The sequence below is a fragment of the Acomys minous genome (genome assembly GCF_964271855.1).
Source record: "Acomys minous genome assembly, chromosome: 14".
NCBI lineage: Eukaryota > Metazoa > Chordata > Mammalia > Rodentia > Muridae > Acomys > Acomys minous.
Window position 1 is genome coordinate 87,942,295 of NC_140496.1, and position 12,303 is coordinate 87,954,597.

The window sequence follows — 12,303 nt, forward strand, 5'->3', positions numbered from 1 at the left end:
TTGTTATATCTCAATGGTTATCCCATCCCTTGTATCCTCCCATTCTTCCCTCCCTCCCATTTTCCCCTTATTTCCCTCCCCTATGACTGTTCCTGAGGGGGATTACCCTCCCCTTATATATGCTCATAGGGTATCAAGTCTCTTCTTGGTAACCTGCTGTCCTTCCTCTGAGTGCCACCAGGTCTCCCCCTCCAGGGGTCATGGTCAAAGGTGAGGCACCAGAGTATGTGAGAAAATCATATCCCCCTCTCCACTCTACTGTGGAGAATGTTCTGACCATTGGCTAGATCTGGGTAGGGGTTTAAAGTTTTACGGCCTGTATTGTCCTTGGCTGGTGCCTTAGTTTGAGCGGGACCCCTGGGCCCAAATCTGCCTATCATAATTTTCTACTTGTAGGTTTCTAGGACCCTCTGGATCCTTCTACTTTGCCTTTCTCCCATGCTTCTCTTATCTAGAGTCCCAATAGAATGTCCTCCCCTCTGTCTCAGTTTCCTGGTAAGTGAAGGCTTTCGTGGGACATGCCCCTTGGGCTAATGATTTATATTTCTTTCTTTTGATAAGTGATCTTTTAAAGACAGTTCTAGCTTGAGAAAAATTCAATGAATATTTTTGTATTTTGGGATCTTATAGGAAAAGCTGTCTGTTTTTTCATCTGTAACCTTTACTATTCTGAGACACATTCTTTTCCATCCTAATATCTTGACAGTCTTATGCTTTTTTGTTGTTTGATTTTGTTTATGGGACAAGGTCTCAATATGTACCTCTGGTTGGCCTGAAACTCACTTTGTAGATCATGCTGTCTCAAACTTGGAGACCTGCCTACTTCTGCCTCCTGAGTACTGGTGTTCAAGATGTGCACCACCAAGCCAGACTGACAATTTTAAAGGATACTGAATCTTACTGAGGACCTCTTCTATATCTATTGAGTTGGTCCCTGTTCTGGGAGGCACTGTGTCACAGTGGTCGATCTGTGCATTTCAGACCATTACCCCATCCCTGTGATGAGTCTCACTTGGTCCTGGTGTTTGGTCTTTAAATGGGATGCTGATTTTCTTTGCTACTATTTTGTGGAGACCATTTGTATTTATAGTCATCAGGGGTATATGTACGTAGTTCTTTGTGTGGGATCTTTGTGTGGTTCTGACGCTAAGGTAATGCTGGCTCAAAAAAAAAAAGTTCGGCAGAGTTCTTCCCATTTCTATTAGAGGAGAAGTTTAAGAGGAATTTAAATAAGTCATTTAAATATTTTGTGTATTTTGTGTAATTAGCAACAAAGCTATCGTTTTCTTGAGGTTTTTTTCAGATGGGATATTTTGTTTCAGTGTTGTTGCTCATTATTTAGATTTCCACTTACTTTCAATTCACATTTAGTAGTATGTATTGAGAAATTTATCCATTTCTTCTAGGCTTCCACATTTTTAGAAATAATTTCTAATAGGGGCATCTCATAGTTCTTTGCATTTCTGTGGTGTGAAGCCCTTGTTTTCACCTCTGATTTTGAGTCTTCTCACTTTTTGTCAATCTAGCCAAATGTTTAGTCTGTCTCATTTACCTCTTCAAAAACCACAGCTCTTTCACTGGGCATGGTGGTCATCACTCAGCATGGTGGCCATCACTCAGCATGGTGGCAGATGGAGATCGAGGTCACCTGGCCTGTCTTACAAACAGCAACAAACTGCTTTGACTGATTTCACTTTTAAATATTCTGTTCTGGTTCTCAGTCCTTTCTCTACTTGTGGGTTTTTTTTTTTTTCCTTTGGTTGGTTGGTTTCCTTTGGTTTTTTTTTTTTTTTTTTTTTTTTTTTTCCTCTCACCTCTTCCGATTCTTAAGTATGCTGCTGAGTAGTGTGAACCACCTCTGTTTTGATTTGCCTGTGCATTACTATATAGTTCTCTGTAAGTGCCACATTGGCCAGACTTCATAGATGCTGGTATATTGGAATCATTTTCATTGGCTTATAGCCTTTTATATTTCCTTTTTCATTTCTTCTGTTAGCCATTGCCCTTTTAGGAGCATGTTACTGAATTCCATCCACATGTATACTTTCTACTATGGCCAATTTTTATTTCTCTTCCATTGTTATCTGATAAGAACATGACATAATTTCAATTTTTAAATTTTTTGGACTTAGCTAGCACACATCTTTTTTTTTTTAATTGAAAATTAAAAATAATTCCTATTACATCTCATTTTCTATCCCATCCCATGCATCCTCCCATTCCTCCCTCCCTCCCACTTTCACCCCAATCCCCCTTCCCTATGACTGTGGCTGTGGGGGACCTCCTCCCCCTGAATATGGGCTAGCACACATCTTTAATCCAAGCACTTGGGAGGCAGAGGCAGGTTGTTCCCTATGAGTTGGAGGCCAGCCTGGTCTACAGAGCAAGTTCCAGGACAGCCTGGACTGAAAAAAGAAACCCTGTTTTTTAAAAAAAAAAAAAGCCTGTGTTTCAAAAAAAATTACTGAGACTTGATGTATTAGAATTTTTTTTTACATTACTGTGAAAAAAAAATGCCTGACAGGACATCTTAACAGTAGATTTATTTGGGTCATGGCTTTAGAGGATTCAATCTTTGGTTTATTTACCTATATGCTTAGGCTCATGACAGTGGAAGTATATACCAGGGAGCTGTTTACAAGGTATAGAGGGGTGTAGAAAAGAGCCAGGGCAATATATTGTCCTCAATGACCAGTAGTACACTGTGACCCACGTCCTCTAAATGGCCCCAACCTCCTGACCTCATCACATCCCAATACTATGAATCCATCAACCAATCTCTTAGGTTAGTGGTAGGTCCCCACCTACTTCCCCTCTCCCAGAGACCCTTCACTATATAATCCAGACATTTGAGTTCCTGAAGCACCCTTTTCCCCTTCCTGCGCTCTCCTTCCCTTCCCCCCTTCCCTCCCCTCCCCTCCTCTCCCTCTCCTCTGTTCCTGCCCTCTCCCTCTCTCTCCACACTCACCTCTCTCTTTCCTTCCATCCCCCCACTGCTCCCAATAAATCTGCATTTATATAATATAGCCTCGCCTTGCTATTAGCTCAGTTAGTACCCTCATAAGCAAATTTTCAATGGAAATTCTTTACAAACACACCCAGAGATGTGTTCTACTAATCCCCTAGATGTTTCTTAATCCGGTCAAGTTGACAATTAAAACTGACTATCACACTTGATTTGTAGACTAACATATGACCTACCCTAAAGATTGTTCCATGTGTTGATAAGAGGGGGAAAGTGTGTGTCCTCTTGCTGTTGGGTGGTGGGGAAAGCGTATGTCCTACTGCTGTTGGGCGAAAGATTTAAACACGAGGAAGCAGACAGGGGAGCCCAAGAGACTCCCTAGCCAGCTAGCCTGGTACACTTGGTGAAAAACAACAGAGACTCTGTCTGAAACAAGGTGGGTCCACATCCACACATACTGAAAATAAAAGGAAAGGGGACAGAGGGAGCGAGGGAGCAAGGAAAGAAGGAAAGGTTTATGTTGGTTGATTCCAGCTGATCTTTTGAACTTTTTTACGCATAGTTATCCATATAACTTTGGATATGTAGGAATCACTGGGTATTGTTATCAGTGCGTCTCCTTCCTTTTCTTACCTGAGTTAACTCTAGTCTTTCATGGAAGCTTTTATAGTTTTACTTTATTCAGGGTTTTTAGTTCCAGGATTGGTCCATGCTTTTTGTTTGTTTGTTGTACGAGTTCTATCTCTTTGGTGAATTTCTTATTTGTAACTTCAATTGTTTTTCTCATTTCTTTGTATTATTTATGTGTTTTGTCTTGTGTGTTACTGAGTTAAAAATCATTAAATTTTTTCAAGTATCTCTTACCTTTTCCTCTGAGATCTTTTTCTGAAGGAATTTTTTTCTTTATGGGCATTATATTTCCTTTGATGCCTGTTTCCCTACATTGATGTCTACACTTTGGTATAATGCTTGCTTTATTTTATGAAGTAGCTTTGTAGGGGCAGTTTTGTTTATATGTGATCTAGATCAGCTTTGTTTTAGGCAGCTCTGCAGCACATCTCTCAATTTCTTCAGCTTTGGTGTCTACAGCATCTAAAAATGCAGTAAGTCACAACCGTTATCATGAGTTTTCAGTGGACATAGCAAAGCAGCCTGGCCATTGCCTGCACATGTTTGACCTGGTGGCACCAGGGCTTGTGGTTGTTTCCACACAGTGTTGGTGATTGAGAATATGAAGAGAACTGTCCCTAGGTCCTTCAATGCAAGCAAAGGCAATGCCGAGGTTTCTAGCAACAGCTACCATAGTTCCTAATCTAGAGTGTGAAGGTATTCTCCAGGAACTTGAGGATAAGTGTATGACGTACCTGGGCCTCTGACACCAGCAGCCACTCCTTAGGACACAGCATAGAGCGGAACTTTGTCTGTTCTCTGGGTCATCCCAGAGCACAGGTCATGCTGAGTTCTGGGGTAATACTAACCTTGGACTCTGCATTGAATAACCCAAAGGATATGTTCCTGAGGTTCCATGGGGCAATCCCCATTGGTGCTGGGTTAAATTGCACTGCTAACTGCTTTTAGAGTCATAGCTGATGCTTCCACCAGACTCTAAGGTCCCTAGAGCACACACAGGTGACATATGAGTTTGTGGCACAGGTCTCCATGCTCATTGAGTTATAGGATGCTGAGGAGACTTTTTCTATTTTGTGTGGGTTAGAATAGGCAGTTATGCGGCTTGTGGCTGTGGTATCTTCCATCTATGAATGGAAATATCCTGAGTTCACACAGGGAGAACTTTGTTCAGAATGAAGCTTGTGGCACTTGTTGATGCAGTCTTGGAACTGCTGGACATACATGGACCTTTCTCTTATTCTAATGGACGATCTTGAATCAAGCCTTCCTACACTGACTTTAGTCTTCAAGCTGTAGACTAGGACAGAAAACTTTCCTCTAGGTAGCACCCTCTAGAAAGTCAGAAGCTCCGCCTTCTCATTTCAGTAAGAAATGTATCAGGTTCTGGTTTTATTTGAAAATGATTCCAAAAAGTTCTACACAAGCAAGTAGAAGTAGCACCCACCCCACCCACACTGTCAGCTGCCCCTGTCTCAGCACCCACCCCACCCACACTGTCACCTGCCCCTGTCTCAGCACCCACCCCACCCACACTGTCAGCTACCCCTGTCTCGGCTGCAGAAATCACTAACACTAAAGTTCTTCACTTACTGTCATCTCCATCTCGTCCATCCTCACAGAAAACAGCTTGAACTGGGGGGAGTACGACTGATGATTGGTTTCGGATACTACGTTCTCACTGGTCTGTTTGTCTGTGTGTGTCCTGCTATGAGTAGAGCTGCAGTGATCACCACTGAATCTCTGTAAGCACAACGTCAAATATCAGAGCCCTAGACCAGTTTCTTACTTTTGTCCAAGGAAAGAAGCAGGAGTTGGGAGTGCATGGCTGCTTATCAGCAATGAAGTCACAGAATACTAGAGTTAAAATAAATAATAATCCCGTTTAGTCTTGTTTCTTCAAGTATTCATGATAAAATTGAGGCCCAAAGGATGAAATATCCCCAAGATGACACTGTAAATCAAAGGGAAAATTACTGTCTTTGAAAAAAAATTTAGCCCACACTCAGTTTTTATAGAGCACATCTGTGAAATTTTTAGCATAAAATCCTCAATCACTGAAAAAAAAATCTGTCTCTCCTCTCTGTATTTCATACTCAGGTGCATTCTCTCTCCTCTATTCAGGGGAACAAAACCTCTCCAGGGTGAAAAATGCGTTATGCAGCCGCCAGAGCATAACAGCTATTTCAAACTCAGTTCAGATGCTGCTTAGTAACCTCTATTCCTCTAAAAATAAGAAAGATAAAGTGTACTGCTGGAGCAATATATTGTTCTAAATGTAAGGAAAAGTGTCTTTGTAGATTGTAGGACTGTTTAGAGCAATGTTTTTAAAGTGGTTTTCTTTTACAGTCTGAACAGGACAGTTGATGTGTGAACCTTTTACAAGAGGCTGTCCTTCATAAATACACTTCTAAGTCAACTTAGTAATGTAGTGATATGGAAAAAATCAAGAACTGATTGAAATTTTTCTAAGGACATTTGAACTCTATTTCTAAATTTTTAAAAATGTGTTAACTCAGAATGTGTGTCTCAGAAGTATAAAATTATGCCTTTCAAAATCAAGTTTTGCCAATTTTTCTTTGTTTTTAATTAGTTTATTTTCTTTATTAATTTAACTACAGTTCTATGCTGATACCTAATATGATCCTCCAGCTGTGACTTCTCACAAATCTCTATTTCTATCTCTTGCTATGTTCTTAATATTTTCAGTGTGGTGTGCTCTGTATAGCTCAGGGTCATGTGTCTAAATCAGAATTCACCTTCTCCTTACCTGCTGTCTTTTCCCCAGTCTCAGGCTTATAACCTTAAAGCCAAAATGTGTTCATCATATTTTCCCCTGACTATTACGTTTTTTCATATGTCTTCCCGTCTTCCTTCTCATTCACTTTTTTATTAACTCACTCACTTTTCCTTAGTAGCTACTACATCTCAACTTTGTAGTAGTTTACAAAATACAAAAACCAGTGTACAGACTCATTTGAGAGAGTCCGACTGCAGTATGAGCGTCACAGAGCAGGAACTAGGAGCCCAAGACACTTATTAGATACTTGTGACTGGAACTAGGTGGGGCAAGTATATTTCAAAAAAGATCCTTACCAAAGTTCTGCTTTATTCAGGTTAGCTTGAAATGGGGCAGGGGTAGAAAGCTTTTTTAACATGTTTTGTTATTTGTATTAACTAATTTTTACTTTTAAGCTATAATATAGTTTTACATAATTTCTCCCTTTCCTCTCTCCAGCTCCTACCACGAATCCACCTTGCTCTCTCAAATCCATGTGCTCTTTTTCTTTAATTGTTCTTGTTACACACACACACACACACACACACACACACACACACACACACACACACACACACACACACCTCATGCCTTAGAAGTAGCAGCCCAGGCCTTCCCCATGGTGTCAAAGTGCTGTGCTTACAAACAGCAAAATGTTTCTAGTGGCATCATTTAGATGTTTGGTGCTTGGCGGGAATGACTGTAAATCCATGCAGGCATCCCTTTCAAAGGTTCGGACTACTATAGGATTTTCATCAGTAATCTGCCAAAGAAATGCTGACTCTAGGTAAACAAAAAATATGATTTAAAATTTTTCTCAGATAGATTTACATGTTGAATTGTTACTATCTCTTGCTATCTCCTGGAAATGGTGATAAACACCCCTAATCTCAGCCTGTGGAGGCAAGGGGATCAAAAGTTCAAGGTCAATCTGAGAAACATAGCAGTAGCATATTACAGGAGGGAGGAAAGGGCTGTGAAAATGCCCCAGTTCATACAGTAGCTGCTGTACAAGCATGAGGACCTAAACTCAGTCCCCAGGATGAAGTTCCAAAGCCAGGCATGGGAGTGTGCCCTGCAGGCCCAGCTCTGAGGGAAGTTCCAAAGCCAGGCATGGGAGTGTGCCCTGCTGGCCCAGCTCTGAGGGAAGTTCCAAAGCCAGGCATGGGAGTGTGCCCTGCTGGCCCAGCTCTGAGGTGGCAGAATCACGAGTAGCCAGCCCGCATACTCAGCTCTCTCCAACCCAGTGAGAGAAACTGAATGGCCCTGAGGAGTGACACCTAAGGTTGACCTCTAAACACACATAAGCAGACACACCTGCAAGCAAACAAGAGCCCATGTACACCCACACATGAATGTACCCAAAAGCACATACACGGAGACTAAGCAAAGAGAAAAAATTTTAATTGTTGAGAATTCAAATCTAAAATTAGCAAATAACAAATTACTCTGTGTTCTTAAGCTCATATACTGTTAAAGAAACGGACAGAACTTTCTTGGGATAAAACCTGAGCTTGACATGAGTTTTATATTTAGGTTCTTGAGCTGAAATGATACGTTAGTCAACATGTAGGCCTGTTCTGTACTTACCGTAAAGGCCCAGGAACAAGAAACTCCAGTCCCAGAGGAAAAGTACTAACTAATAGACAGGGTGCTGGTGCAGCAAGACAGAGGCTGTGCAGAGCAAGCTTTGGTTTGCCTCCTCAGATAAAGTTTATAATAAATAGTAAAATTGCTTAGGAAACTAAAAACGTATGTATTTTATAGTAATAACGTTATTATTTTCTTCTTAAAATAATGTAATTTGCCCTAATAGCTTAATTTATTTTAACTTCTAAAATTAATCTGTAGAGGGCACTTGTGTGTATCATATTAAAATCTTTTTTTTTTTTTTTTTACATACATCCTGAGAAGGCTAGAAAGTTAGCTTTGCCATGTTTTGTTTTGGGGGAGGTTGCAAGGAGGGAAGGCTGATATGGAGGGCCAGGGAGACGAGTGGGATTGCAGTGCATGATGTGAAGTCAACAAAAAGTTTAAAAAAAACAATACGTAGCAGTGTTCTTTCCTAAAAACCTGTCATGTGCACAGGACATTCTTTCTTCAGAGAGAACACTCCAATAAAATAAAATACTCTTCCTCATCAGCCAGGGAACCTCCTGCACTGCAACTGAACTTCCGTTCTAAATGCCACATTCGTCACTAAGTGACTGCTGGCGGAACTAGGCCAATCAAAAGCTCTTTATTTCATCTCCAAAAATGTGCATAGCTGCAAATGAGGCCTGCAAGAAACACCTGCAAAGATTGCAGTCTAACAAAAAAGAATAGGAAGGCTCTGATGTGTGACTGGTGATTTTAAAGCTATTTAATCTTTTAATTTCAAAATGCTTAAGTAGTTTAATTCTCAATATTAAAAAATTAAACCCCTAAAGCTTAGCCATTTCCACTTCTTTTCAAAAGCTCAATGAGGTAAGTGAACACGTGTTTACTAGTAAAGAATTTAGAACATGCTCAGAGAAGGCCCAGACATGAAAGCTGATATCAAATGCCAATTGAACAGTTTTTTCAAAACAAATTTTTCTGGTGAATGACTGGTATGGTTTATTTCTTTTCCTAGAAATACTAAATTGCAGGTCTCAAGTAGAATTACGGAATAAAATTGAGAAAATGAGATAATAATTAGGCTCATTTTTGATAACAATTAAGCATATAAATAATTCTTCAATCTCTAAACTGTTGGTCAAGTAAGTTTTGAAAGCTCTTCTGGTTTTGTTGTTGTTGTTTGTTGTTTTACTGATAGTAGAGCCTTGTGCATGCAGGGCAAAGGCTTTTCCATTGAGATACACTCTTAGCTCTTGGAAGATCTTAAATTCTTGTTATATGAATTTTTAAAACCAATAGTGATACTCAATTAATTTTTGTTGGGCTGAATTCATCGTATTGTTTATTGTGGGATTGTGATACTTCTCTCTACTAATACTAAATGACTGCTAATATCACTGGTCTCAGCTAGCCACATACCATATAGCAGGAGCAAAGATGAGACCAGTGCCCTAGTTTGCTAGTCTGATGTCTGCTTAGTTAGGAGCACAGTTACACTACAGAGTGCCAAAATGAGTTGGTCCTCTTCTCTCTTGAGCTATATTGAAAGTATTAACTGCCTATAGTTTGTCTCCAAAAAATTATCAATATTTTTGTTCCTTTTCCCTTTTTTTTTTTCAGTCAAGAGAATCCATCCCTTTAAATGACCTAAAATCAGAAGTGTCACCTCGGATTTCAGCAGAGGACCTGATCGATTTGTGTGAGCTCACAGTGACAGGCCACTTCAAAACCCCCACCAAGAAAGCCAAGTCCAGTAAACCAAAGCTCCTGGTGGTCGACATCCGGAACAGTGAGGAGTATCCTTGCCTTGTGGTTTGAAAGGGTGGCACTGCCCTACTGCTGTGTCTTCCTTCCTGTATACGGGGTGTGTGATGAGAGCAGTGGGCATTCCTAGGATGCCTCCGACCTTGAATAGCTAAGTAACTCTGAAACTGCATGCAAACATGGCCTTGCACACTGAGAACCAAAGGTATCAAAATGTTTTCCAAACACTGCTCAAAGATTCTCTCTGTGTGTGTAGTGTTTCTCTGACGTGTATTGTGGCTCTAGAGGTCATCGGAATCCTTCTTTATAAAAGCAATGCTGGGGACCAAAGCCAGGGTGCTGACTGTACTAAGAAGTTCTCTACTACTGATCTGTCTCTGTAACCCTCATACGCTTTGTAGTATTTATTTCATTTTGTGTGTGAGCATTTTACCCCAATGTAAGTGGAACAGGAGTTATGGGCACTGGTGAGCTGTCATAGGTACAGAGAGCTGAGCCTAGGCCTAGAAGGGTGCCCTCTGCTGGAAGGAAGGGTGCCCTCTGCTGGAAGGAAGGGTGCCAGTGCTCTTAACTTTTGAGCCATCTCTCCAGCCACAGACTTTTTCTTAACAGAACGTTCTTTCTTAAACAGAATTTTTATTTAAAAAAGAAAAAGAGAAGGGGAGTATGAAATATAAATGAAGACTTTTATAACTTAAATTTTCACATTTATAGCATACACTAAGTATAAAAGCAATAAATTAGGGCTCACTGACTGATGGAGTCATACATGCCAAAATCTGAGTATTTTCATGTGCATAGTTTAGTCTCAGTTTTTAAAAAATTTATTTATTGTATTAATTATTTACTTTACACCCCAGTCATAGCCCCCTCCCTCCTCTCCTCCCAGTCCGACCCTCCCCCCACCCCACCCATTTCCATTCCCCAACCCCCCCTCCTCAGAGAAGGGGAGCCCCACCCACCCACCCCAGCTTATCAAGTTGCATCAGGACTGAGTTCATCCTCTTCCCCTGTGGCCTGGTGAGTATGCCCACCAGGGGGAAGTGACAGAAAAGCAGGCAACAGAGTCCATGTCAGCCCCCACTCCCCTTGCTATGGGACCCATATAAGGACCGAACTGCCCATTGGTTATATCTGTGTAGGGGCGCTAGGTCCACTCCATGCATGGTCCTTTGTTGGAGCTTCAGTCTCCACCCCATCCCCACCTCCAGCCCTGGACACTTGGCTCTGTTGTTCTTATGGAGCTCCTGTCCCCTCTGAGTCTGTTCTTCCCCCTCCTCTTCTACAAGACTCCCTGCACTCCACCCAGTGTTTCAGTGTGAACTTATGCATCTGTTTCCATCTGCTGTTGGGTGGAGCCTCTCAGAGGATATCTATGCTAGACTCCCTTCTTCAAGCATAGCAGAGGATCGTTAATAGTGTCCTGGTTGGTGCTCTCCCAGGGCGGGTCTCAGGTTGAGCCAGGCATTGGTTGGACATTTACTCAATCTCTTCTTTATTTTTCTCCCTTCACATCTTGTAGGCAGGGTAAGTTTTGGGTTGAAGTTTTTGTGGGTGGGTTGGAGTCATGTCTAGTTAGAGGGTGGCCTCTTCAGTCTCTAGGAGTCTCAGCTAGTGTCCCCCTCATATCCTCCCAGGAGCCTACCCTGTCCTATGTCTCCAGGTTGTCACAAAGAAGCCCCCGCCCAATCATCTCTCTGCAAGCCCTCTGTCCTCCTACCCCTACTCTCCCTAGGTCTGATATTGACCCTCACAGTCTCAGATTTTTAAGTGAAATTCAAGCCATGCTTTCCCAGAATTGGAAAAGCAATCCAGAATAATTCAGGTTACTTACAGTAGAATTTGAAAGCCGACAATTTCAACCATAACTCAATTTTTTATTTGTTTTGTTTTGTTTTGTTTTGTTCTTTGAAACCGACTCTTACCTTATAGACCTGCAGGTAGACCAGGCTGGCCTTGAGTCACAGAGCTCTGATTTCTTCCTCCTCCTCACACATTTCTATGTCCTTTCTGTGGCCTCTTACTTTTTCACATATTTTTCTGCCTTCAAATATGAATTGTTGACGCCTTCAGTTCATAGTTCTTTGAAAGAAAATATAAGCTAAAGTCTGTTCTCAGGCCCACTGGGTATTAGCAAGTATCATGAATACCATGAAGATGAAGTGATGTCTTAGGCAGCCTTTGGTTGACATGTCTGAACTACCTACTGTTTATCAAACTAGAAAGCAGGTTCTTTGTTGTGGTCTGTTTCCTCACACTACAAAACAACTAATATAGAACTCCTAATCTTCATATTGAATCCTATTTGCAAGTAATTAAAGGCCAGGGCGAGTCTTCACAGTGAGGAAGAGATTCACAAATTTAGTCCTTTGATCTCATCACCATTAATAGAGCTAGTAAAATATAGTTTTCTGTAGTGTTGTACAGGATTTTTAAAAGAAAATGTAACATTTGCTTGGAATATAAAGCATTAAAACACCTTATACTGAAAACAAATGAATAGGAAAGACAATAAGAGCAAATGAGAAAAACAAGCAAAAAACATTATCAACAAGAACAGAATCTGCGT

General features: G+C 41.0%; 1 protein-coding gene across 3 annotated transcripts in view; it reads left to right on the forward strand.

The window, feature by feature from the left end:
- Positions 1-12,303, forward strand: part of TBCK (TBC1 domain containing kinase) — a 145,285-nt gene that overhangs the window by 105,582 nt on the left and 27,400 nt on the right. For all 3 annotated transcript variants that reach the window (XM_084756861.1, XM_084756860.1, XM_084756862.1), the window contains exon 24: positions 9,591-9,766. In XM_084756861.1, coding sequence (XP_084612987.1) covers positions 9,591-9,766 — 176 coding nt within the window. The remainder of the gene's footprint in view (positions 1-9,590; positions 9,767-12,303) is intronic.